This window comes from Corapipo altera, unplaced genomic scaffold (assembly GCF_003945725.1).
Source record: "Corapipo altera isolate COAL_440 unplaced genomic scaffold, ASM394572v1 53, whole genome shotgun sequence".
Lineage (NCBI taxonomy): Eukaryota > Metazoa > Chordata > Aves > Passeriformes > Pipridae > Corapipo > Corapipo altera.
The window spans coordinates 10,371,323-10,398,060 of NW_020884900.1; the positions used below are offsets into that span (position 1 = coordinate 10,371,323).

At 41.1% G+C, this 26,738-nt stretch overlaps 1 protein-coding gene and 1 long non-coding RNA gene across 10 annotated transcripts in view; one reads left to right on the forward strand and one right to left on the reverse strand.

The window, feature by feature from the left end:
• Positions 1-303: 303 nt before the first annotated feature.
• SORBS1 (sorbin and SH3 domain containing 1) overlaps positions 304-26,738 on the forward strand; it is a 78,016-nt gene continuing 51,581 nt past the window's right edge. The window contains exons 1-10 of one of the 9 annotated variants that reach the window (XM_027649594.1): positions 304-455; positions 9,127-9,182; positions 10,022-10,087; positions 12,055-12,150; positions 14,749-14,868; positions 16,366-16,392; positions 16,562-16,677; positions 18,832-19,638; positions 20,199-20,570; positions 23,478-23,625. In XM_027649594.1, the coding sequence (XP_027505395.1) occupies positions 424-455; positions 9,127-9,182; positions 10,022-10,087; positions 12,055-12,150; positions 14,749-14,868; positions 16,366-16,392; positions 16,562-16,677; positions 18,832-19,638; positions 20,199-20,570; positions 23,478-23,625 (1,840 nt within the window). In that variant the 5' untranslated portion in view covers positions 304-423. The remainder of the gene's footprint in view (positions 456-9,126; positions 9,183-10,021; positions 10,088-12,054; positions 12,151-14,748; positions 14,869-16,365; positions 16,393-16,561; positions 16,678-18,831; positions 19,639-20,198; positions 20,571-23,477; positions 23,626-26,738) is intronic. The other 8 variants (XM_027649595.1, XM_027649601.1, XM_027649596.1 and 5 more) reach the window with 8 other exon arrangements.
• LOC113950168 lies at positions 16,608-19,879 on the reverse strand. Its single transcript, XR_003528682.1, has 3 exons — positions 19,591-19,879; positions 16,808-16,908; positions 16,608-16,698 (listed from the first exon to the last, which is right to left on the reverse strand). It is a non-coding gene; the product is annotated as an uncharacterized LOC113950168 (long non-coding RNA).

A 26,738-nucleotide genomic window follows, 5' to 3' on the forward strand; every position in this document is an offset into this window, starting at 1 on the left:
AAGGTGCTTTTTCAAGTACTTTGATATCTCTTCAAAGTCTTTCTGCCACTTCTCTTCTGAAGTGCATCCCATACCAAAGCTACCATGGAGTGTCACCTCTAACCTTTTTCCCTTCCCCAGCTCCAGAGCTGCAGGAAGAGTCAGTGTCCTTCGTGCTGACAGGGGCAGGGGAGTGACAGGCAGGCTGGGTGGGGGTGGCTGTTAGTGAGCAAGCCTAGTGACAGGATGGAGTGACTAAGAACCAGCTGGCTAATTAAAGCACAGCAGTAGGAGGAGCAAAGTATTTAAGGGTGCCAGAGAGAGAGAGAGATGCCTGCACAAATTTCTTGTTACACCTCAGCAGCCAAGTGACTGGGCACCACAGTGAAAGCTTTCCTTAACTCTTTCGTACCTCTAATGGAATGAAATCAAGAGACTAAGAAAATGGCACCATTGACTGAAAAGCCTGAATCAAGGTAAGGACACTGGTAGGATTTTTAGTCACAGTTAGTCAAATCTAACTCTCCTAGACTGACTGCCGTGAGCTGAATTCTCAGGACTTTACTTGGCACTGGCATATGCTAATGTGCACTGAGTGGGTAGGTCTGATGGGGCAGTGCACACTGCTTTTCAGAATGCTGCTTTTATTTGGATAGGTATTTCCAGTTGCTGATTGAAAAAAGAGACCATATCAAGGTAGTAATACATGGATTTGTGTACTCATTAAGAAAAATGGGCATCTTCTCGCCTCCTTACCATTTGTGATTGGATCTTTCTCCTAATCATTTTTATGGGAAGGAGAGTTTGAAATCAGTTCCTGAATGTTGTTTCTGAGGCTGTTACTAAAAGGAAAGTGAAGAGAGTGGATGTGGAGTTCTCAGCAATATGTGGATTTGGTCACCTGAGGCTGGAGGAGTAAGAGGGAAGTGAAGATGAGAACTGGCTTCTGGAACGTAACTTTCTTCTATTTCTGGAGACATTTGGAGTATCAGATTGCTGCTTCACCCATCAGTTTGGTTTTCTGCAAGTGTTTTCAGTATTTAGTAGAGAGGCAGTTACTGTGTTCTTCATTCTAGTGTGTAGGTGACTTTAGAAGCAGCACAGTCCAGCAAGGCTAGCAAGCCAGCACTCCAGCCTGAATTCCTTGGCAGGCACAGGTTTGCCGTCTGGCCTTGGATGCCTGACAGTGACCAGCCTTTTGAGTTTTGCTGAGACCATATTTCTTCTGATATCCAGATAGATGAATCAGTTCCATGGCAATTTTTCTGGCGTACCAATGCTTCCAGGTTGGCAAAGGCTAAGGAAAATGACCTCGTCTAATTTCAACTTGTTTGTCAGAGGTGGTTGGAAGTATTATGTGCCTGGCTCCCCATGTGCATTGGTTTGACTTAGCTTTATGTGATTCCCTGGAGGTTGGTGCAGTTGTGTGTAAATAGGACCAACTCTCAAACTGATTTTGTTTATTCTGAAACTATAAAAAAAAAAACCTGTAAGGCTGATACCCATAAGACCCTGTTACACTATGCCAGCTCAGTTGATTTCAGATGTTGCATAGAATAGAGGCCCAAGTCTTCCATCTCTGTGTAAAGTAGGACTATCACCTATACACCTTGAAAGTGTTAGCTGTTGCTTAGTCAGTGTTTGTACAAAGCTTCAGAATAGCTAATGCTAGAAGAGGTCATAATTAAAAATTAATGTTTGGTGTGGTTGCCACAGTGAGCACTCATTAATGCCTGTGCAATTCCTCTACCTTGCACAACTGGAAATCTCAGGATGTCTGTGATGGTATAAGGTGGTCTGTAGCATTAAAGTATCTGTTTTATATGTCAGAGGTGCATCAGAATATTCTCTCTACCCCCATTTTTGTGAAATGTCTGTAACTGGATTTGAACTTTGTAATACTTGTCAATCTCTAATTAGTATTTCTACTTAATGGAACTTCCTCTTATTTACTACTTCACTGTTTGATAGTGTGTGACAGAGGTGAAGACAGCCTTTGTAGTCTTTGTTATACAAAATCATGCAAGGGAAGCTGCTGGATGTTGTTTAGATGATCTAATTGATAGTATTTATAGAATGCCATTCACTATAGTAAATGCAATGCAGTGTTTGTGTCCCTTGATCCTGCAGTCAGCTGAATGGATCCATTGTTATACATAATGAGGGCTTCTGGAATTTGTGTCTGTTTATTTACAGCAGTTGTTCTGCAGAGACACAAGTGGCCCCATATCAGAGGTATACAGAGTTAAGTGCAGTACCCAGAGCACTCCAGCTGCACTGCTCTTACAAGTAGTCTCACAACAACTTGAACTGAATGAATCTTCTGTTTCTTCCAGCTGAAGCATAAAAACAGCATCCTCTTGGCTAGGTGTGGCCATTGCAGATTGTCTGAAAGATTTTCCTATTGCAACGAAGATAAGTTGGATGTCACTGAATTACTTACCCCTTAAATATAAATAAATCCCAATTTCAGTAGTTACATGCTCCCTGCCCCAATTCCTGTATGAATCTCAGTTAAGTGTCCTGAACAGTTCCAGGTTGTGGTATGCTGTTAAGTCATTTACAACTTTCCCTCTGGAGCTGGCATACTGAGAGCTGAGCTCAGTGAACTCCCTTGTATAGGATGTACATTGGTTTGTTTATATAATGCTTCCATCTATGAAGTGTGAGCATATCTATCACAGATAAATCTGAACAGAAATCTCAGCTTCTGCTGCTCTCAAGTGCTGTGCTTTGTGTCTCCTGCTAAGATGAATGTGAGATTTTATTTAAAATAACCTAGAAAATTTTATTTTTGTTTCTGAAGTTTCAAAATGTTAATGTGAGCTGCTTGGGTGTATGGGTGTGGCAGAAAGGCATTTGTTTCTTCAGCAGACACCCATGATATATGGGCCAAAGCTACTGTCACCATGATCTCAGCCATCAAATACTAAAGGCAGAGGGCAGTCATGACAGACTCAGGAGGAAGTCAAAGCCCAGTTACAGTGCATTTGGAATCTATTATCATGAGAAGAAATGTTTTTGACTGTAAGGTGATGGATGTGAGCACTTAACTTATCCAGAGGGAACCAGTGATGCACTGTATGCCGAGTCTGCTCTGTGCCAAAAACCCCTCTGGATGGCTGTTTTTCAAGCCCTGAGTCTGTAGCAGAGCGGGAGCTTGATGGCTCAAGCAGGAGCCACCTTTCATCCCCACAACCCTCCAGGTATAAGTCAATGTCACTTGAGGAAGGTTCAGTGGCTGGTGTGAAATTATTCCAGTCTATTTCTTTGCAGGGAGGTTCCCATAGGCATCAAATCACTATCTGAACTAGCACTAGTCATGAAATTCATTTTAGTAGACAGGTCAGAGTGAGAATGGTCAAAAAAAAGCTGATTTACCTTTTAAACTTCGCTTTTCAGCTGTTGGGCATGTCAGCTGTAGGCTTTGTTCTCTGGTTCTGTGACGTTGAGTTTAGACTTTGACCTGATGATCTTTTTACAGTCTTCTGCTGTTTGTCAGATTTTAATGAGATGGGTAACAACGTGCCGATCAATTTCTTTAGAAATGCTTGTTTACAGGCTTGTAAAAGGAAGACTCAGAGGTGCAACTGCTTTCAAAAAGTGCACGGATGGGGGTAAGCGCGAGGAGGAAGAACTGCTTAAACAAAAAGATTATATTGGTGCAAAACAATTTAGCTGTAGCTGTTCATGAATTTAATTTAGGTTGTAAATTAGAAAAAGCATTCAAACCATAAGAGGAATGAGTTCTGGAGCAGGCTTCCAGGAGGAGTGGTGGAGGCGGGAAACCTTACCAGTTTTAAGCTGGAATGTGAAGTGTTCTTGCACAGTATTGTATGACACAGTTGCCTGCAATAGCATGGGAGTAGGCTTGATGACCCAATAGATCCTTTTCTGCCCTCTGCTCCAAAAGTGGTGACCTTGAACTGAGTTAACTCAGGTTGCAGATAAACTTTGTTTACTCTGAAGTTGATGACTGTAAGATGACTTAGTTCAAAAGCATCTCTGAATTCTTAAAGCCACACATCCTAGTTTACTTTTCCTTTTTGACTTTTATTATTAAGAGAGGCACATTCCTCTTACATTGCCCAAAACCTGGCACATATGCCCCAGATAACTTAAGTTTGCCAATTAGGAAGGAAACAAACACATATTATATTTAAAGAAAAAAATAGAGAAGTAATACTGCATATGAAATGTACTGTGTTTGTTTATTGTAACAGCTGTAAGTTCAATTATTTATAAGAACACCTTACCCAAGCTGATGTTTAATGCTGCCATTTGTTTCATTTAGTGATCTTTCAGTGCCCTCTCTCTGCTGTCGTAACACGTGCTGAAGAGCGTGGGGATATTGTTGTCTTGTACAGAATTGGTATGATTCTTATAAGTGCACTGCTTACTTACTCAGTCTTTTCATGACATTTATTCTTAGGAGCATAACGTCTTCTGAAGGAATGACAAGCTGTTCTTTAACCCTTAAAATAAAAATGACAGGCAACATATTTCAGTATTTCAGAATAAAAGATAATGATACTTGGAGAGAGAGTTGATTGCCTGGGTTAACCTGGAACTGCCTACTGTATTCTAGTTATTTTTCTTCTTGCCACGTTTTATGTGATGCGAAGTGAGAAGTGCAGAGATGTGCTTTCCAACAAGTTCCTTTAGGCAGAGGAACCTGCTGGTAGGAGGCACTGACTGCAGTGCAACCACTTGCCATCTTTGCAGATTTGGGACTCCACATTGCTGACATGGCTCAGTGAGAAGAGCCTTTGGGTCAGGGAGACTGGTGGCATTGTGACAAAGGGTCTGAGCCTGGGGTGAAAAAAATGAGTGCTGCCAGTGATGTGTAAGACGTGACCAGGTAAAAAGTAAGTTTGGTGATTGTTAATCATCCTTTAAGTCTGAAAGCTTACCATTCTTCTGAAAGCCTCAACTCCTAGATTATATTAATATAAATAAGAATTTGATTTTAATTTAAATGCAGCTTCAAAACACTTGAAGCTCATGTATATATAGAGAAAACTTTGAAAATGTGAAAAACTCAGAACTGAGAAAATAAAGCAGGAGTCTAAATCTCAGGAATATAAGGGACCAGCCCAGTAAGTTTTGAATCCCCATCTCATATCTAGCAATTGTTTTAAAACCCTGTGTGAGTCATCAGAGCTGTCAATAATAACAAGAGAAGAAACAAAAGGAAGTTGCTTCTCCCCACACTCGCATTAGACCACCAAAAATAACCACCGCCTGCGACTCTTAGCTGAGATACCAGTGACTTAAGAGCGTGTGTCCTTGCTCAGAACTATTAATGAGCTGTTTGTTACCCCCTGCCATTGTAGGGGGAGTACTCAAACCTTTAGAGCATGTGAGATAATCCAGACACGCTGTACAGAAGTAGTTGCCACTTATCTGCATTCCTCCTAAATAGGCTTCTGAACACACTGCTCTCTTTTCCACACCAAGTAGGGAAGGAACTGCAGCCTTGGAAGAAATGTGCTGTGGGTGAAAGGGAGGAAGGAAATGTTAAACATCCGCCTAGAGGTAGGACTGAACTGACAAGGAGTTGGTGGATGTTACATATGGACATTGGCATGCTCAGGGTTACAGCTGCTGGCTTATGCCCTGAGGAATTCATTACCTGTCATTGTGTTTAGAATGTCTACAGCTTTGAAGCCTTTGTTGCCATGTCAGTCACATTTCAGGAAAGGCACTAGTTCCGGACTGGTAAGGAGATTCTGGTTAGCTGGTTAGAGCAGGGAGCTGGAAGGAGACACATGGGGGTTTTGTTTTGGAGATTTGTTGGTTTTTTGTCTTTTTAATTTTTTATTTTCTTTGCCTGATCTGTCAGTATGGGTTCCTCTGTTTTTAATACTGACATGAGGGATTTCATTCTTGGTTCCCTTTGAAAGGCTCCCTTCTGAAGTGCTGCTGTGCATACTTGCATCAATGTCTAAGGAATGGCTTGTCCATGTCTACAGGAAGGTCTTGAGGCAAACTGGGAGCAGCAAATGTTTCCAGAGCCACCTGCTCGGTCTGTAAAACCTGGCAGAGACTGCTCTGTCTAAGGATGTTACATCCAAACATTCATGGCACAATGGCCTACAGCACATACCTTCCCAGGTGTTAGAGCAGGCAACAGTTTGCCATACTGGGACCATGGAGCCAGATGTGCAATCTGGCTGGTTTATCTGGTCCCAAGAGCAACTCAGGACTGAGATAGGCCTAATAGGACGTCAGTATGTGGTTTGGGTAAAGTATATGGGAGACAGGTAGAATAACTGTAGCCCTGATGCAAAGAGTTGCCAAAGCACGTTCTCAACTCCAAACATGCAGATGTCAATCTAAACAAGAGTTAATTCTGCCTGCGTACAGCAAGTCTGTATGCAGATTCTCAACTGATCAAAATCAACTTTGAAATGGAGTTTCTGGAATTAGACCAACCCAGGGGCTCAGGATTAGTTACACTCACCCTGAATATGCTAAATCTGTTCTGTGTATGGGAGCTCACATTAAGCATGTGTTTGTGTGCTTGAAGGATGTGGATTAGTTTCACAGTAAGTGAATACTGGATGTTTGTTATTTTAATTGAATTCTATAATTGCTAGGAAGTGTGGGGATATTTGGGAAAGTAATTTTTATAGATCTAGTTCTAATGAGTTTGTACACATCTTGCATTTTAGCAAGCTTCTTTAATTATCACTTTATTTTTAGCCTCAAATCACCTTTTTGTAAAAAGTAATTTGTTCTATTAATGCTAAATAATTGTACCTTTTTTTTTGTGAATTCTTTCCTAAATGCTTTTCTTAATGCAATGGAAGCCAGTACTTCACACTGTAAGCTATGCCAAGACTCTTGAATCAAAAAGACATCACTGAAAACAGTTTTATGGCATTTGTGATGTCACTGTTTCTAAACAAATGGCTGTTGAAAAAAGTATAAAGCATGTGGTCACGAGTTTTAATTGGTCAGATACTGCCATTGTGGAAGGGGACATGTATTGCTCTGGGATTGCAACAGTAGTGGAACCCTGCCTTTGCCCAGACATGAGAGCTATTAAATTATCTTTCTATCCTGAAAAGGTAACACACTGAATTATTTTTCCCCTCCTGTTTTATCTTGTATACCAGAGGAAAGCATTGCAACCTTTTGGGAATGTTTGGAGTGGAAGAAACTTTGTGTTGACTTGCATGAAGCCTATGGAAAGGGCCAATGTTGAGTTAAAACTTAAGGGTACCAGCAACCTCTTCAGCTTCAGAGAGGGATTAATCCTACAGCTGAGATTTTTTGCAGTACTGCCCCTTCTTGTGGTTTTCTCCCTGCCCCACGGAGGGACTTGTATTTATCCCAGTCAGTTTAGCATGTAACATTTTTCTATGTGTAGAATAGTGTGATATTGCTACAAACCTCCTTAGGCTGGATAAGCTATCATTTTAGGCTGTTTCTTTCTAGTTTGCTTGAACTAAGGCACCTTTTTGTAATGGAAACATATGGAGATCAGAAAGACCATTATTATTAAGTACTTTTGTCTGTGTTTTCAGGCTGTGTCAACCATTATTATTTCAGGGTACTCACTGCTAATATGAAATGGTAGAAACAAAAAGCAGATACTGTATGGGCAGGCAAAGTCAGGCAGCAGACCTTTAATTTGGACTTGGCTTTTGTTGACTGGTTTTAGATTGCACCTTCCACTTCACACTGTATTTTACTGGGATCAGCTTGGAGTTAGGTTGCATCCTGCTGAGCCTTCACCAACCTGCAATATATATCTTGAATGGATATTTTAGTGAACAAAATAAGTGTTGGGAGCTTCTTCCTAGGGTGGCGTGCTGGGGACCCCAGATATTGGCTGATTTTATGGACTCTTCTGTTACTGTATTTGCTTCTTGAATTTTCTTTCCTTTTGAGTGTCTGTTGAACATGCTCATTGTGTTCTGCCTGGTATGAAACAAATGCTAGTTAAGAATGGGGATGCTTGAAGCAAGAGAGCAAATTCAGTTCCCTGAAGGAGTTTTCCACCTCTTAACAATGTCCCACTGCTGCCTCCAGTTCATGTAACAAGAAAACAAATATTTCCAACTCTCTTGTTTAGTTTCTTGTTTCTCTGAGCAATTTTCCCCTATACTTCACTGATTGCAGTCCTTGTTTCTGCATAATTCCATGGTTTCAGATATATGTTTCTACTTGTGTCATGGAAGCCATTAATTGTCTGGAGTTACACTTTATCTCACTGTCTTTAGCACTAACTTTTTTTTTGGGGGGGGGGGGGTTGGAACACAAAATTTTAAAGGGTTTTTGATTCAACCTAGGACCTTTAGAGAGTTGAGAGATCTTGTCAAACATGGACTTGTTTTGTAGAAAGGCTGCTCTTTGGCTATTCAAACCAATATCTGTGACATTGAAACCTGTTTGTTTGCTGCAGGTATCAACTTCCCACAGGAGTGAGTACAAATAGGCCTTAGAGTTGTTCTCTGTCACGACCGTTAAATTTAACTTTTTTCTTGTCTGATCCCCATCTGGTATTTTTTCTCTTGGGTTGGTAATTTCACTGCCTTTGGTTCCAGAAGGATTAAAGCTTCCAATTTTTAAGTTTCACTTACTGGAGTCTGATCCTGAAAATATCAGCAGCATCACAGGACTGGAAATGATTGGTGCAGAAGTTAATAGGCATTTTGACAAGTGCATCTCTTCTGTAATGTAATATCTTTCAAAGGAGAGACAAATTTTAATTTGAGCAACAGATTGCCTTGAAATATGGAAATGCTCTAATTTGAGGGGTTTAAAGCTTTTAGTGTCACTTTGATTTTTAAAATTTTTTTTAAAAGGTGATGCATGTTTTATGTATTAGAAACTAGGCAGACTTGTACTTTGCCCTGTATAAACCCTTAGGCTTTAATCAGTATATTTTAATTGAATATTGAAGATTAGTCTTAAAGTCTGGAAGTAGTACCTATATTGGGTGGAAATACTCTTTAATTTCTGATAGTTATCAGCAAAAAATGTATCTGGTGCTTGACACAAATCCATTTGGCATTTGAAACTAATTTTTTTAAAGAAACTGTCTTGACTCTTGTGAATGTTCAGTATCGTGTCCAGTGCTTTCTGGACTGACATGAAACATAATGTAATCATTCTACCTTTCCCTTTAAACAGACATAAACAAAATCCAGAAGTGAAAAAGGAAAGTCCCTCTGCCACAATGAGCTCTGGTAAGTCTCTGTTTTCTACTTGCTGTCATTGGTCTTCCTTTTTATTACTCATAGTATTCCTGTCTGTTTCTGATGCAATTATTTGCATTTGTTGTTTCAATTTGACCCATAATGCTAAAAAAAATTACTAGAAACATCTGGAGCTGGAGTAGGTCACTTTGACTTATTTCAGTTTGGAATACAAGAATTCAGAATTACTGATTACCTGAAAAAATTATCTGAATTTTATGTGGTTTTGTAGAGATGAATTTGGTGTTTGACATCTGGATAGGAAAAATCAGCTCTTCAAAAAAAAAAAAAAAGGGACCAGGAAATGGGAGCTGGTTGGGAAGAGGAAAACTTCTGGCCTTGCCCAGGGAACAGGCTAAATCAGAGTGAAAAACAAAGCAGATGCCATATTGAAGTGCCATATGTAGGATCTATGGAATAATATTCCCACTTGATTTTAGCATTTTAGCAAGTCGCAACTGGAGTATCATGTCCTGGTTTTGGCACCACATTTTGAGAAAAACATGAACTGTTTAAATGGAGTCCAGAAAACCATGACCTCAGAATTTGGTTTAAGCACTGATAAGCTTACAGGCTGTTAAGGACTGGAGCAGGGTGATGCTGGAGGTTTGTAAGAACTCATTAGGAAAACATTTGTCAGCAGTAATAGAAGTAGATTTGTTCCTGTCATGGCTCAGGAATAGGGCTTTAGATGACCTTTGGTGGTCCTTTCAAGCACTGTCTTCTGTGTTTCTCTTAATTCACAAGAGCCAGTTTTATTCAAGTCAACTTAGGATGTTGCACACTGGAAAAAATCTTTCTTGAAAACCACTTCTTCATTTGTCTTGCAGAACATGAAGAAATTGATGTTGCAAAAACTGTTGTCAATGGACTGAGCAGCAATGGACAAGAAAAAGGTGGGTTAAGAGCTTCAGAGACATCTCTGCAGCTCCCCCTGCATGTCAACTGCGTGATGTGATTGATTTCCCTGGGAATTCACTGTAGCAGGGGTTTCCAAATTTAGTTTGTGTGGTGACTGACACAAGAAGAGCCTTGTGCTGCACCATGCTAATAGCAGCAGCATTTCTTAGCTCAACAAGTGTTCTTTGTTTCTTAAAAGTGGCAGGCTGGACTTGCCTCTCTGTATGTTTTTAGTGCTGTTTTGAGGAAAGCTGTACACTACTTGTGGTACTTGTGAGCACCTGTGAATCAATATCTTAGTGCGTTGAAACAGCATGGGTTTATGGGTGCCTGTGTGTCATTGAGAGGTGGAGGTTTAAGACCAGGATTAAAAGGCAGGAACTAACCATTTAAGTGATTTTAAAAAAAAAATGAAACAAACTAGTCTTCATATTAACATCAACAGGTTTGCAGTGTGCTTTATAGCATTCAGTTTTGTATGGTGATAGTGTCTCTTTTGGCAGGATGAAAGTATGTGGTTGTATGGGTTGGTTTTCTGCTGGTTTAATTTCCTTTCTTTTCCTTTGATGTCTTTTTATAGTGGTTAGTATTTTGACTGCATTGTGGATGGATAAATTCAGTCCATTTCAGAGCAGAACAGAATTAGGATTGTTTCCTAAACCACAGGCTGTTTGATTTGGGATCTGTTGTATTCACAGGGTCTCTAGTGCTCAGAGAGAAGCACGGAAAACAGGATTTGATTTGGGTTCCTCTTTTATAAAAAAAAACTTAAACCAATCTTATCAAATTAAAAACTAATGATTTGCTGAAGTTTGAAAAAATTCTGTCAAGCTCTTCCCGCATCCTTTTGCTTGAGATCCCTTTCCTAGGTTGGTGAAGTCTGTGCTTTCCAGTTTTGCCAGGAATCAGAAAGATCTGCCACAAGAGGGGGTGTACACACTACCCTGATGTCAACGTCTCCCTCAGGCTGGCCCAGTGCTCAGTATTAGTGTGTAAAGTATTAGAAATGTGGTTCCTCTTTACTCCTGATTTTGCAGGCCTGAGAGAGATGCCGTGGAATGTGAGGAGGCATCTAGCATTTTGCAGCTAATACATGCAGAAAACAGGTTCTAAAGGAGAAAATCCTGACCCTACAGAAATCAAGAACACAACTCAAGTTATTCTGGTAGAGTCATGATATCCAAGATGTTTATCTTAGCAGGTCCTGTTGAGCTTCACCTCTGAGTAGTTTTACCTTTTTTTCACAACGATCCCCGTTTGTACCAGTTGATTTGAACAGTTTTGTAACAATTACTAGGATTTTGCTTAGTGCTATGTGTGATTTTCCCCAATGTTACTACATCTAGTATGATTAGTGTGCTAGCTGATGGAGTCCAGTAGAAATCTCTTCAATTTACTGTTTATACAGATGGGGTTTTTTTCTGAAATAACTATATGGATGCTACTCTTTGGCCTGGGACTATTTTCAAGATGATTTCACATTTCACTTCCTTCTGTTGCTGAACTTGTAAAATATGTGCCATAAAATTCAGAATTCATGTAATGTTCTTCTCTCAACCTTTCAGTCCTTGTTTTTTCACTTTATTTTGTTTTAACTGAACCATATTAATGTTGTACTTAACATTTTTATTTTTGCATGTAGTGTACCTCAGTTAAATGACTACACTAAAATTTTTTGATGGCTTCTAAAAACTAATGCTTCCAGATTCTTTTCACCAGCAGCATCATGGCAGTCAGCAGTTAGTCCATTCAGTAAGCAGTTCTGTATGCTGCATAAAACAGACACATCCTGAAGGCGAACGAAGGGATATTTTTAACGGTTGCATCATTGCTCTGTAGACTGCTTTTGTATTTGAAATTTCCTGCTATTGTGTCTCCAAGTACATTAGAAGATTTTGTGGCATGCTTCCCAAACTCTGTTCTTCCCTTTTTGGATGTGCCATTTACACTTTTGTGTTTGCAGCTGTTGGCGTCCCTTTATGTACACGCTCTATTTCTGCCGTTAAAATAATCCCTGTGAAGAAAGTGAAAAGTTCTCCTCACCTAGTGCTGCCTACAGGTATCTTCTTTCTTCCTCCCCCGCCACGCATTAGTTGGCCATCATTCTCTCTCTCCTCTCTCTCTTTCTCTGTCTCTCTGCTTCACCCACATGCTTTGGCTAGTTCTCAGCTTCATCCTCTTCTCACTCCTCCCAGAGCTGTGGATTTCATCAGTAGGTAATGCAGTTAGCTCTTGATGGCACAAATGCACTGTTCTCAATTATGCTGCTCCTCTGCAGACATAATTGTGTCTGCTTGAATCTGGGATCATTGTAAACTCTTCTACTAATGCTTGATTATGAAAAATACTATTATTAAAGACTCATTTTGAACCAAACTCCTGATGAACCAAAGAATGTTTCCTGCATATCTTTGGTCTTTATGAAAATAAATGGTTCAAGCGCAGTTCGATGTTGGTGGGATGGTTTTGTTTTTCTGTACATACACTGAATTTAATCTTCATATGAATAAATAAGGATGTTAGGCTGCCTGTCACCCCTCCACAAGCACATGCTTGCACACTAAAAGTACAAGATTATTCTTGTACTTTCCTGGATTTGGATAATCAGACTAGTCTAGCTGATACTGCTTGTCTCCTAATTTGTTACACATGTGCTTTGTTGGACTAGTGCAGTGCTAATGTCCTGTTTATTACCATTTCCTGGATTTCTGTGCTGAGATATTCAGATTTCTGTTTCCTGTCATTTCACCTAAATTGTGAAGGAATTCAACATCTTAGGTATTTGTCTGCATCTCCCAAGATGAAATAGTCTGGCAAGATTTTATTTTCAAAACTTTTTTTTTTTTTTTTAGTTCAGAGCATTTTTTTCTGATTCTTATTCTTTTGGTTCAGTATACAGGTTTAATATGTTGTATGAAAAATAAAAAAAATGCATGGATTCCCAAATTTGATTCTGCTCCAATATGATGAAGAAGATATTTAGACATATATGACATGTTGAACTCTCAGTGTTTCTGTTTCTCTCCAGTGCCTGTGAAGGGAATATAGGCATAGGGTAGTAGAACAGCTACTTTGCACTCTGAATTAGGCCCAATGACTCCCAACAGTGTGTCCATACCTTAGAGTTCCAGCACTCTTAAAACTGGAGTCTTGGAACTTAAACCTTTGTCCTGTGATTTGAAAGTGAGTCTGTAGAGTCCTTGGGCTGCATGTTTTGCAGCGCAGATGGAAGTGATAGCCAGAACTGCACTCTTGGGCACAAAGAACTGGACCCTTTCTGAATCATGTGAAAATGAGTTGAAGTCAACTTCTATTTCACAAGGCAGAAGGGCTATCTTAGGTTGTGATCAGGTGTGTGGTGTGAGTGCAAATGTGTCATATTTAAGGATTAAGCGGCTTTTGATATGTCTGTGTGGATAGTCTTTCCCCTTACAGAGGCTGCATCAATGCTGCCTAAGTTAACTAGAGGCTGAATTGTAGTAAAGTATCCTCTGATTTCTTACTTACTCCATCCTTTCCAGAGTCCTAAATATGGGTCTGGAGAGGAGCTGTATCCCTCCCCATGCAGAGGTAGCATGATCCTTACCTTATAAAAATAAAAATCGTTGTGTCGTCACTTGTGTAATGCAACATGTGCTTAGTCCCTCTTCATGCTCCCTGTGCAGTGTCATAGTAGGTATCTCTAGGTAGGTAGGTCAAAGTGAAGTCTGATGGCAGCTGCTGGATTACTAAGAGTGCATGAGAAGAGGAGCTGATGTGTTTTTCTCTGGAGGTAGCTTAGAGAAGTGAGAGTTTCTTTAGGCTTATTTTTTCTATAGGTATCTGAAAGGAAACAACTTCCCAGAAAGATTTTAAGTAGGGGAGAGAAAGATAGCCTTGAAGTACTGGTTTGTTATTACTTAATAGGATGACAGGAGGAGAAAACCCAAATCCATGGACTGAAATGCACAAAGGTAAGCCTGCACAGAAACTGTGCTGAACTGTGCCTCAGCAAGGACACTGGTATGATCTGGTATCTGGTTTGCTGGTTGATCTGAACAGGTATATGTTGAATCTCCTTCTAGGTTTTGAGAGTTGGGTTCCTGTGTCAGAAGATGAAACACTGCCATGAAATGAGGAGATAGCAAGGAGGTGGCTTGCAGTGCCCTGCCTTTAGATCATATTCAGCATAGCTACAAGATTTTGTTTTTCAGTGGTCATAAGTCTTTTTTTTTCTCTTTCAGTCCTCCACAAAAGGCAATTTTAAGCTTCAGCACAAAAATCGTATTGCATTATACCACTGGGACATCCCCTATAGAGGAGCCACAGGTGTAATGATAGACTGTCCTTGCTAGCACAGTGTCTCCATGCAAAGCAGAACAAATAAAGCCAATGGACCTGTGACATCTGGTTCAAACATTCATCCTTTGTTCCTCCTTTCTTAGATCTGTTGCTCCAACTCTGAACTTAATGCTACATTCATCAATTACATGAATATGAAACTGCTTTGATTTCTCAATGCTTTAAATACAGAGCTAATGTTCATCTGCACAAACATTACTAGATTGATTCACCTGGAGGCAGCCATGCTAAAATTACTCTAGAACTCTGATGGCTTCTAATAGTTTTGTATCATCCCTTTCTGTGTGTCTCCTCTATGCATGTGCATTTCCTGTAGAAACGGATCCCACTAAAGTCTGCAGTGGAAAAGGAGCTGTAACCCTCCGGGCAACTCCAGCCTATGAAGGGAATCGGAATATCACTTCACCATGTCCTCAGGATGTTGAGCAACCTGCAAGTAAGTGGGTGGAAGGTTAACTGGAATATGTTACTTACAGTAACCTTAAGACAGGTCAGTCCGGGGTCTTGGGGTGACTGTTTAACTATAGTTTAAAGCCCAAAATTCTGTAGCATAGTTGGAAACCTCTTGCAAAACCCAGACCAGTAGAGGGAGACTGACTTGTGGTTTTTTCCTAGTGCAGGTTTCGTGACCACTCAGTCATTGGCTTAAGTTTGTCATGACTGCCAGAATCTCTCTTTTTTATTATTTTTTCTCCTGGCTGGCCCGTGTCACCTCCTTTTATTCCAGGTGTGAGGTGGAACAGAAAGAAGCTGAGTGGTGCTACTGCCCCCACAGCATTCAGTTGGGTTGTCAGGGGAGCAGGGATAGCGTCCCAGACAGACAGTGTCGCCACAGAGCTCTGCCATCTTTCAATAGAGAGACGTGTAATTACTTAATTGTAGGAGACAGGCAAAGCATAACAAACCTGGCCAGTGTCGTGGGTCTGGCAGAGAGGATGAACTCCCAAAGGCAAGATGCCGTTAAGGGGGAGGGGGTAAAACTTGCTCTTGAAAGCAAAGCATACATCGTTTCTGACTGTATTGTTGGTGAAAGGGCAATTCCATTAATTCCAGCCACAATGTCCGATTTCTGCTCTGTCTTCTCCTATTCTGCCCCACCCATGACCCTACCCCCTTTTTATGCTTGCCATTCTCTGTTTCTTCACTCTTACCCCCCACTGTTGCCTCTCTCCTTTCTGTTGATGGCTTCATAAATTTCCAACAGCTTGAATGGCAATGAGCCCATTACTATGGAAATCAGCTCGTTAATACTTCCTTTGCTTACTCTCTCAATTGCTTTATGAAATGTACTTCGGAGCTGGAAAAGCTTTTTGCATATAACTTAAACAGCAAAATGAGGGGTAGGGAGGAGCCCAGTGGGAGGTGGGTAAATATGTGATGAGACTGCTGCATGTAGCTGCAGGGACTGCGTTGTAAAGTGACATCGTATCTTATAACTCCCCTCATGCACTTAGCCTGCAAACCTGATCTGTTTGTTGGCAGTCCTTTATCTCAATCATATATAGTGATGTTGATAAGGATATATGTGTCTTCATAATCTGTATCATGGCTGAATACAGGGTCCCCACATTTCCAGTAATTTGCGGTGTCCGGATGTCAAGCTGCAGCTTTAAAAAGTAGCAAGCTGGGCTGCCTTTTTGCCTCTGAAATAAGAATGTCAGTGAACAATTGTTTCTTCATTGCTCTGAATGAATTGCCTTGTGTTTACAAAGGTCAGAAACAAGGAGGGCATCATGTTTAGGGACGGTCTCTATGGTAATTAGACTGCCCTGTCAGAAAGCATTTTATGTGTGAAATGAAGTAGCTTGACTCTTAACTGCAATTGGTACATGTTTTCTGTAAATGTAATGGTTTATTTTTTTCCTCTTTCTTTCCCTCTCTGCCTATCCTCCACCCCCACCTCCTCTGTCCCTTCTTTCTGTGAAATGCTTAGGTCTGGAGCCAGAAAACTCAGAAACAGGTACAAACATTGTCTGCTTATGCTGTTACTTCTGCTGCATTATTGGAATTATTTCTTGTTGCCTGGGGAAAAAAATGGAAAAAAAGAAGGAAGAAAAGAGTCCTCTCCTTTCACTTATCCTGTAGCTGGAAGGAATCTTCTGTGATCTGAGTTTTCTTTCCCGTCATAGATGATTGGAGGTTGTCGTCTAACACTGATACCAATGGGGATGCCCAACCATCTTCTCTGGCTGCCAAGGGTTATAGGAGTGTGCGTCCAAACCTTTCTTCAGATAGCAAGCCACAGGTAAGCCTTTCTTCTGTGACCCTGAGGGTGATCATCTGGGTTCAAGCGCTGGATTCATGGTCAGGAGTCCTGGGCTGAACTCCAGACTTGGCTGCAGATGGGTAAGTTGCTATGCCTCAGCTTTTTGTACCTTTAAAATGGGGGCAACCCTTACGTCAGCAAAGTGTTGTGGAGCTTGTGTATTCAGGCACACCATAGTGTTTCCTTGGTGGATTAAAGAGGAAGACAACGCTAGTTGTTCAAAAGAAAAAGGTGAAGTAGTCATCTGTAACTATTTTGTATTTTGTGTTGGTTTTATTTCCTAGAGGTTGCTGCATGCTGAAATCAGAGTTGCACCCTACATCAAAAATAATATATTGAGAATGTCTTTCAGTTTTAACACTGTAACTGATACAAGCCAACAAGGGAAAGGTTACTTGTACCTGAAGGTAAATTGTTGAAGTCAATCTGTTAAGAGAAGTGTAAGTTCATGCTTTTGCATGCTCAGTCTACACAGAAGCAGTCTTAAAGCTTGTAAGGAAACCTTTCATTAGAGACTGCATTCTTGTGTGAAACAGAGTCCCTTTAAAGCCTTGTCCCCCTATCAACGTGACTGCTCCCATCATCAGGGTCCTAAAGCAATGCTACAGACCAGACACCGTTCCTGAAATCGTAAGTGAAAGTGGAAGAAGGTACAGTTCGAATGAAGGTGTGGGAAGGAGCAGCACCCTAAAGAGAGACCCATTTCTGCTCAATACATACAGCTCTCCTGTAGTCCCTTCCTGATTTTGTTGAACAGAGGGAGCACTCGTACACATAGTACTTGTTATAGAAGTCTCAAGAACTGCTGTTCAAACTAAGCTGAAATGGAAGAAATTCCAGAAATAATGAGCCTGTTCAGAGGCAGAAACCCTTCAGAAGAGCACTTACCCAACCCTCTTCTGTACTTCTTAATGCATCAAGGAAGGTGGGAAGGGGCACAGGGGCAGTGTGAGGACAGTAGATTTTGGGACAGCAGCTGTAATGTTTTGAAACTTTTCTACATCTATATTCATGTAACAAGAATAGTTGCTGGCCACAACTTGTCATATGTTGATGAATTTTAAGGGATGTTGCTTTTCAGATTTGAATCTTGCAAACTGTTAAGACATCTCCATTCTCAGGTTTTTTTTCTCAGAAAAAAAAATCATTGTAATTGGAATTGCAGTCAGCAGGCAATTTGGAGTTAGCAAGCTATGTGTTGCTAAGTACCAAAACCAGTAAAGCTTTTCTTATTATTTACTAGCAGCAGGATTTCTCTGTTGGTGATCTTGATTCTGGAGGCAAATTCTGATGAACTCAGTTCCTCAAGAAACTTTAATTGTTCCGGACTTCCCAAAAGCATTTTCAGGATGGAAAAATGCTGAAGAGAATTGAGGAGCTAGGCTTTGGAAGGAAGAAATGCTGACTTTATACTTAGCCAGCTGTGGTAGAATAGAATCATAGAATAGAATAGAGTCAGCCGGGTTGGAAAGGACCTCCGAGATTATCAAGTCCAACCCTTGATCCACTACCACCGTGGTTACTAGACCATGGCACTAAGTGCCACATCCAGTCTCAGTGAATACTGTAGGCTGCAGTATTCACATGATGTCTGCTTTCATTAGCACTGGTGAAACTTCACAATGTTCGTTTTTCAGCAGTGCACTTAACATGCAGACATGGCCTAGAGCTCTGAATTTGGCTTTGCGATTCAAACGTCCCCAGTGCTGGGAAGTATTTAGTTATACAAGCATGAGCCTGAGTTTAGTTAGCCATGATGTTAGATCTTGACTTGGGCTTTCCCAGGGGCATGGTGGGTGTTGCTGTTCAGGTCTGTTAAAACAATACAGTATTGAGATTTATTTTGCCTGGAGAGAGAAACATGTAGGCAGAGACTTGAGAGATGGGTAAAGTTTGTGTGCTGCAGTGAGCTGTGCTAAGAAAGAGAATGCATGAGACGATGTATGTGAGTGAGTTCTGCACTGGCCTTCCAGATACTGTATTTGCTTTTTATTCTTGCTGTATTAAAACCTGCTTAACCCAAGTCTAATGATCAAATTCATTCTTAGAATTTAATTTTTTTTCCTTCCTTTTTCCTTTCATTTGATGGTGCTTCCTTTCTCCTTTTCTACCTCCTTGATTCTGCCTTGGCAGGCCCTTGCTCCTCCCCGTCCTCCTCTTCCCAAAGAGGAAAGCTTTGCATGGCGTCCCCGCACTGACACTAAAGCGACCAACCTGTTGCCAGTGCCCATCATGGACTGCGTGTACCTGAATGCACCCAAGCCTTATACTCAGCGTGCATCACCAAACACCAGTGCACGGTGTTATTTGTCATCACCTACCCCCTATGGGGCCGTCCCCAGTGGGAAGCAAGGCTTGCCAGCAGGGCATTCTCCCTCTTCAGGCCCCAAAGACGAGCTGCATGCTGGGCAGCCACTCTTGGAAAGTCGCTCCTCGTCGGGTGCATCATCCATACAACACAACCCTGACAGGGCAGATCCCAGTAGTAAGGCTGGAATGAATTCCAGTCATGAGACGAAGGCGGATAAAAAGGTCAGCAAACTATATGTAGCTTGTTTATCTAACAGCACTTGCTCAGCCGCATCTCAAAATTCCGCTGGCACCACACATGACCCAGCAGCCAGCACCAGTTTGGGCGCTGAGCTCACTCAGGCACCAGCCACCAACATTGTTTCCTCTGTAACAGACACTGAAAAGCCTCTTCCTGCTGCTCCTCCTCCTCCTATTCCTCCCAGGCCATCCTTTTACATTGTCCTCAGCAAAGACGCAGTTAGTTATGGTGCGAGCCAACCCTCCCGGACTCAGTTGCCAGCTCTGCAAGCTGTGAGGGACAGAGTGCTAGAGCCCCAGAGCACAACTGCCACAGAGGACAGGATGAGAAAAGAGCCTTACCTTACTCAGCAGCGACAACCACCATACAAGGCAATGGGACGCAGCATGGTACATGTTTTCTCCATAACCTTGTTTTCTTTCAGCCGTGCAAACAGTTCTTTAATTCATTACAATGTTCCCTTAATGCTTTATTCCCCTCCTACCTAATTTCTGAGCACTTCTTGTGCCGCCTGAGTCTTGTGATCTTCTACTCGATAATATTTAACGCCCCATGTGTGCCCCTTCAACGTTGATCTGTGTGTTTGTGTGTGTGTGGTGTTTGTAGGGAGTTGGGTTGGGCTGGTGAGGATCTTTCTATTTTAGGAAGGTGTAAAAGAAGCAAACTCTGTACGGGGATGGCTAGTGCTTCTCAAGTGATGGTGAATGCAGAGCTGTTCTGTGGTTTTCTACACAGAATGGGAGAAGGGTGGTGAGGGGAATGAAGATTTTTGTGGAAAAACATATGTTCATAGGGGCCAGGGCTGCAAGCCTGAATGTCTCCCTAAGGAAAGAAAATCTGGTGGGGCTTTGTATCATTTTGGGTACATTCCTTGCATGACACTATATGGCTGCATTCGACTAAAGTATCAATCCTCCCCCGTTGCATAACAACACCTTGTTTCCTACAGGATGCCACTGCCACCACCACAGCTCAACCTGGAGTTATAGTAGTCCCCCTCCTCCAGGTTAATCCAGACAGACAACAAGAAAGCAGCTCCAGCACTCCACCACCGCCTCTGGTTCCTTTTGGGCAAGGCTCCGTATTCCCTGAGATTGTTTCTCCTGGCTCACCCCTGACTTTTCCAACTCTAGACGATTTCATTCCCCCACATCTCCAGAGGGGCTCCCACCATAACCAAGCACCTTCCACATCTGGCACATTACCCTCTGTTTACCCGAAACTGCCATTCTTCTCATCACCACCTTCACTTGTCCCTCCAGTCACAGGGGCTTTGCACAGGGGCTTGAAGCCTGAAATCACTGGAGTCATCTCACATACAGTAAGCTTGCCAAGTACCCTCCTCGCCCTTTTCCTAAATTTGTATTCCCAGATTAAAATGACTTTCTCCTTGCAATACTAAACTTGAGAGAGGAGCGATGACTCACTCCCTGCCAGCAGCATGACAACTGAAACCTTGTTTGTGTCCTGTGCTAGTGCATGCATTTTGCCTGCCTTGTGCAGCTTTGAACTTTCTATTGACTTCTTGCAACATTTGACTGGCTCCCTTTGTGCCTGTTCTGCCAGGTGAAGCACACCATAAGAGTCTTCACAGGATTTGCTCAGAATAATGGGTTCTGTATAAACTGAATAGCTGCAACTAACAGATCTCTTCAGGCTCTTTTAATAGCATCCTTAATTGTGTTTGAGTAACATTTAAAGCAGAAACAGCAGACCAGTTAAAGGTTAGGGCTGGCTTTCTGTTCCACTTGGAGCCACAAGACCATATGGTGTCTACACAAATCCCTGACGAGATCAGTGTAAGATTGCTGCCAGTATCCAATGACCTACAAGTTATAAGTTACTGAGCTAAGTATCTTCCAAGCATGTAGGTGCTGTGGGATAGATTAGGCAGAGGGTATGTCTTCATTTTGGAATTGCTTGTCTTTGAAAATTTTGAAGAATTCAGTCCACAACACTTGGAATTTACTGTGTTCTTCTTGAGTTAGGTTTTGTTCTGCTTTCAACACATCAACTATTTCAAAAAGTCCTCAGGGACAAGGAGGAAAAGTAGCTCTCAGTTAAAGTTGCAGAGGAGGCAAAAAGTACACAATCTTTCTTGCACTGGAAGTCTTGAAACCACCGGTTTTTTTTTTTAATATGCTTGCTTGTAAGGGCAAGGAAGAAGTTCAGCAGAAATCCCCTTCTCTCATGATGATGTTTGGTCTGCCCTCTGGCTCTGTAGGGGTCTAGCAAACAGGCATGTGGAGGGGGGAAAGGAAAAATCAACTGAGGATATTTTCAAAAGTTCTCAGCATTGGCCTTTCTACTTTTGTTAAAATCGATGGGGATTTTATTGCAGAGAGTAATCAAAGTTTGGGTTTGGTGTTTCATTTTTGATTGGGGTTTTTTGTTTGTTTGTATTTTAAATGGAGCCTATCTGCAGGCTCCAGAAAAAAAATCAAGAGGCATCCAAATCATAGAGGAGTACTGGAAATTTTGGTTTACCTGACTTTCTTGAGATGAGAGTTTTGAAACGTTTTTGGACATACTCAATTCAGGCATGTGGTCACAGAACTGTTTTCCACAATGATATAAATGGTCTTTGTTTACCCACTCTGGTGACTTTTCTGAGGCTCCTGAGCCTATCCTGAACCAGCATCCCTCTTCTTTGAGGGATTTCTGTTTGTATTTTAGTTATCAAAGTGAAACTCAAACCCAATTCTCATACTTCTCCCTGCCTCTTGCTCCTTTTTCGTAATTGCACTGTTTGGAATATTATCACAGTCAGCAAAATGGGGCTGGGTCTTTTTCTTGGGAACACATATTTCTGAAGAACACTGATGCTTTTCTGTCCCCATGAAATGTCTGTGGCCTGACCAGATGCTGCTTGGACCAAGATCACCTTCATCCGACAAAACAAGATTGTTTTTCCCCATTTCCCCTCTAGGTTGGAGAGACTGTAGATTCTTGTTCTGAGTATGGCCAATTCTCACTATGATTTATCTCTGAGCTCTGGTGCCAGACCTCACTCTGGCCCCTGTTCAACCCCCTGCTTGATGCTGTAAGTCCTTTCCTCTGATGCTGGTGGGTTTGAAGGGCACTGAGTTGCAGTTGCACTTGGCCAGAAAAGCCAGAAGTAGGGATTTTTCTGGAACAATATTCTGTGCATATTCAGGGGTTTTTTTTTAATAGTGATGAAAGTACTATTGAATGCTCAGCTGATTTTACAGATCAGTGACTTGCAGCATTTCGGTCTGACAGTGGAGCAGCAGGAGTGCAGGAATTTGGTCCACTGTTCCATACTCTCTTTGTTTGGATGCTCATTCCCCATTAACAGTAATTGTTTGTCCAAATTCCTTAAGAAGCTTTGAACAATCTCAGTCTAAACTGGCACACACACACACACGGTCTTAGTCATCATCCCTTCTTTATTTTTTCCCCTTACCACCACCCAAAGCCCAGTATCCCTGGACTGAGGTTTTTCAAAGATGAGCTAGCTTTCAAAGTCTCCCTGCTGACACAACCTGTATTTCTACAGAGTAGTGAGAGCTGTGGCGATATCAGAGGTGGGTTTGAAACAAGCAAATAATGGAGCTGGATGCTTTAGGAGAGCAAGAACAGATTGGTATCTGTGCTCCAGCAGCAAAGCCACGTTAAGTATCTCCCTTGCTAGAGTCCTACCTTATACCCTCTATCAGTTTTGGGGCTTTGTTATATCATTTTTTTAATCAGGTAGGTTATCACACTGTCTCCTGAGTGATGATGCTAACTTAATTTCTCAGACTTTCCTTACCAAACCATCTGCAGTAATAATGTTTTACTCCAGAACTGCATGAGTTTTGCATGTCTGACTTGCTATGAAAGGGATACTTTTGGAACAAAAATATTTGTGCCTATGTATCAGGGGGAAGATGTCTGCATCTTCTCCCCCAACCAGATTTGCTCATTTCTGTCACCTAGTGTTTGCTCCAAAGATTCTGCTAGATGAATTTAGTGCCCTCTTTTGGAGTTGGAGTTGTGAAACCCAACACCAAATAATTATAGTACCGCCTTAGCAAACTAATTCCATTAACAACAAGCAGGGTATGTACAAGGAGCAGGGTAACCACTCGTGCTTATGCTTTTTATACTAAAATTTGCTGTGATTATGCTTCTCTTTCAGCTTAAAAGGTTGGGATTTTCCCCAGATTTTCCCAGTGTAGCAGCCTTCTGCAGGTTACTAATGATGTGTTGCTCTTCTTTTCAGGACCCAGGTCCTGTGCTAAATGAAGTGCCCCAGCCTGGCACTGGCACTGACTATCCAACCTCCATCACTTCAATCAGCAAATCTGCCTCTGCCTATCCTTCTACCACAATCGTCAATCCCACTATTGTCCTCTTGCAGCATAATCGAGGTAAGGAGACTTGCATATAGATAGTTGTAGCTCAAACTGAGCAACCTGCTATGCTACAAGGAACTGGAGAATGTGTGTGCTGTGGACAGTTAGGTCCAGACTACTAAGAACTAACAAAGCTGCCTCAAAAAAGTTGTAGTGACTGGAACATACAACAGGCAAGTAAGAGGTTAGAGGTGCGTGACAATGCCTACTTTTTGTAATTAAAACCTGTGGATCAGAAGCTCTCTGAAGTGTGTATGGGGGGGATTTAACTGGACTATGGACAAGTGAATAAGCTATTGCAGGATAACAGGTGTCTTGTTATGGTGGAAAAGGGGTGTATGCTCCTGTATATCTGTCAGTAGAAACAAGGTACCTTGGAGTAGTTTCTCCCTCACTTGAAAAGGTGATACATTACTTCTCAGCTACTGCAATGTGAAAGCAGCTATATTTTCTGTTACTGTGGGAGAGATTTGACCTCTGAATTTGCAGCAGAATTTGCCCAATAGTAAATAATCTGCTGTCCCACAGGTTGAACTGGGCAATTTGTTCTTCTGCCCATAACTGGGTCAACTCAAACTCATACTGCCCTAGTCCTTGAGCTCTGGATTTGCGTATGAGCAAAACAACCTTGTTTGAGAACTCCCATGCTCAGCAGTCAAAACCTTTCTTATAGCAGCTCTATCTGAGTGAGTAGTTCCATCTCTTTACCTCTGGCATTAGAGGGAAACTTTGCTTGTCCTTTCTAGTTCTCCTGGTGGCTGGCATTACCCCAGCCTCCCAATTCATTGTGCATCACTAACGATGGTAGCTTATAACAGGCCACACAGATGCAGTCCAATTTGCCTTTATTTTTAGTGGACTTGGGAAACTCCAGGAATGTACAGTGCTGTGGCTTACCTCTTGCAAAGAAAAAAATAAAATCAGAAAATAGGGTCAAGGCCTGCACTTCTCATACTGTAGTCATCCTAATTACAGCTCCTTTGCAATCCCTCATGGGGTATTTTCAGTGCCCTTTTAAAACAGTTTTCAGTGTTTGATCCTGAAGGTAGTGTCCTCACTGTAGCCCAGCCCCTTATTAGGGGTAATGAGTGGATTATCTCTTCCTTTATGCTAGCATCTGAAGTAGCTTTACTTATATGCTTCTGAATGAGGGTACCTGGATTCCTCGACTGCTTCAAGAAGAGAAAACCTTATTCGAGGTTGCCTTTTTAAATCTGAAAGCATTTTTTTTTACTTTCTTGGGGTGGGATATGCTTTTGGTAATTTTTTTTTTTTTCATTAAATTTGGGGTATTTAGACTTTAGGAGCATGAGAGATAAATTTATATAACATGATGATACACACACACTGGCTCTGAGAGAGCTGATGTGAAATTGTTCTGTTTACTGATTACCTTCACAGTTAACGATTTGTCCTGTCTGGATATTGCTTTTGACCATTAGTAGTCATGATACTGTATCCTGATAGATTGAAGAGCCTTCTCTCGTCATGTTTTTGTGTGATATAGATCATGACCTGATGAGCAAATTGATCGGGTCTGTGAAGTGTATAATTCTAATGCCCATTTTTCAATCTGTATTAGTCAAACTTTTAAGTTCCAAGAACCATGTTGAACTGATTTGACAAGGCATTTAAGTCATACAGTTGTATTGACTGACATTGTGTGTCATACTGTGTATTTATTAGAAAATCTCATATAAAATATTAATATTTATGTCGACTTGACAGACAGATGTCCCAGCCATCATGTTTTTCAAAGATTGTCACAACATTTGCTTTCTTCCTTGTCCTGTGGAGTTTCCTTTGCATTCCAAGACATACTGAGTTTGAATGTGAATGGTCCAGTGAGCTGCAATCTCCATAGCTGCTCTCTTTAGAGCAGAAAACTCTAAAATTCTTAACTTTGGTTTATATCAATGTGCTGATTTTCATCTGACCTCAGTTGTTGTCATTTAGCAGAGTCCTTAGTTACTGTTGAAGTGGAAAATATTTCTTCATCAGGCAGTAGGACAGCATACTTTTTTTTCCCCTTCTTTTTTTTTTCAAGTGCGGAATGGAAATAGTAATCAGATGCATCATCTTTCCTGCTCTCTTATTAAAAGTTCCACACTGCCTATTTGGTAAAAGAACAAGATCATTGCTAGATTTCTGTTTGTTCTTCATGTGCCTCAGACTCCATTTTTGAGTCTGAGACATTCTGTTAGTGCTTTTACTTCTGTTTTAATTTTCTTTCATTTTGTACCTACTTATAGGTGTACATTTCCCTAGTTTTCCTTCTTTTTGTGTTAAGGATTTCCTACAGTTCCTTATGCTTCCATTCCTATCTAGGCTTTATGCCAGCATAAGCATTAAGATTTCTTCCTGCTAACTTATCGTTTTTAAGTGGTTCTCAGATCTTAGTTATCTATTGAATTGCTGTCCTGGCTGATGTGATTCATATTTAGTTTCACCTTTATGAACCTTATCTATTCAAGATTAGTTTGGTCTCATGCCATATAACAAATTGTTACTAGGTTATGTTTTACCTTCCCCTTAATGGTTAATTGTTTTGTGCTGAAAATAATTCCTTCCTGTCAAGATGGTGTTTAATATAAATTCCTCTTGTGTGCTCTGAAATACCCTCTGAATTAGAAATTTCAAGGTCGTTTTAATGCTGGCAGTCTGAGATTTCCAGTAGTTTAGTTAGTCTTCCAGATGGATAATGTGGCTTTCTTTCTCCTCAGTGGATTATTGATTGCTTTTTAAGCAGCTAGTTCTCTTATTCTCTGAAGTGACTGTTATAGCAGACATCACCTACTTATTACTATTACTTTTTAGTATTTTATGCTTTATTTGCTAGTTTGTTAATCTGCATGTAAAATCCTTTGACTTTGAGCTATCAGAGACTTAGGAACAGGTAATGGAATTTGAAACACAGAAAGTACACTGTATCCTTTCTTGTCTGCTTGGTCTTACTCAGTAAGTTGTGATGACATATCTGAGAATTTTTTTCTCCTGGATTTCAATAATATCAAGTGAATAAAATTCATGCTTATAAACAAGTCATTTCAGATCTTCTTGTTCATTTCTAGCACCAAGGTAAGAATTTTTTCCCTTTAAATCTGTTTGGTGTCTGGATAAATATTCTT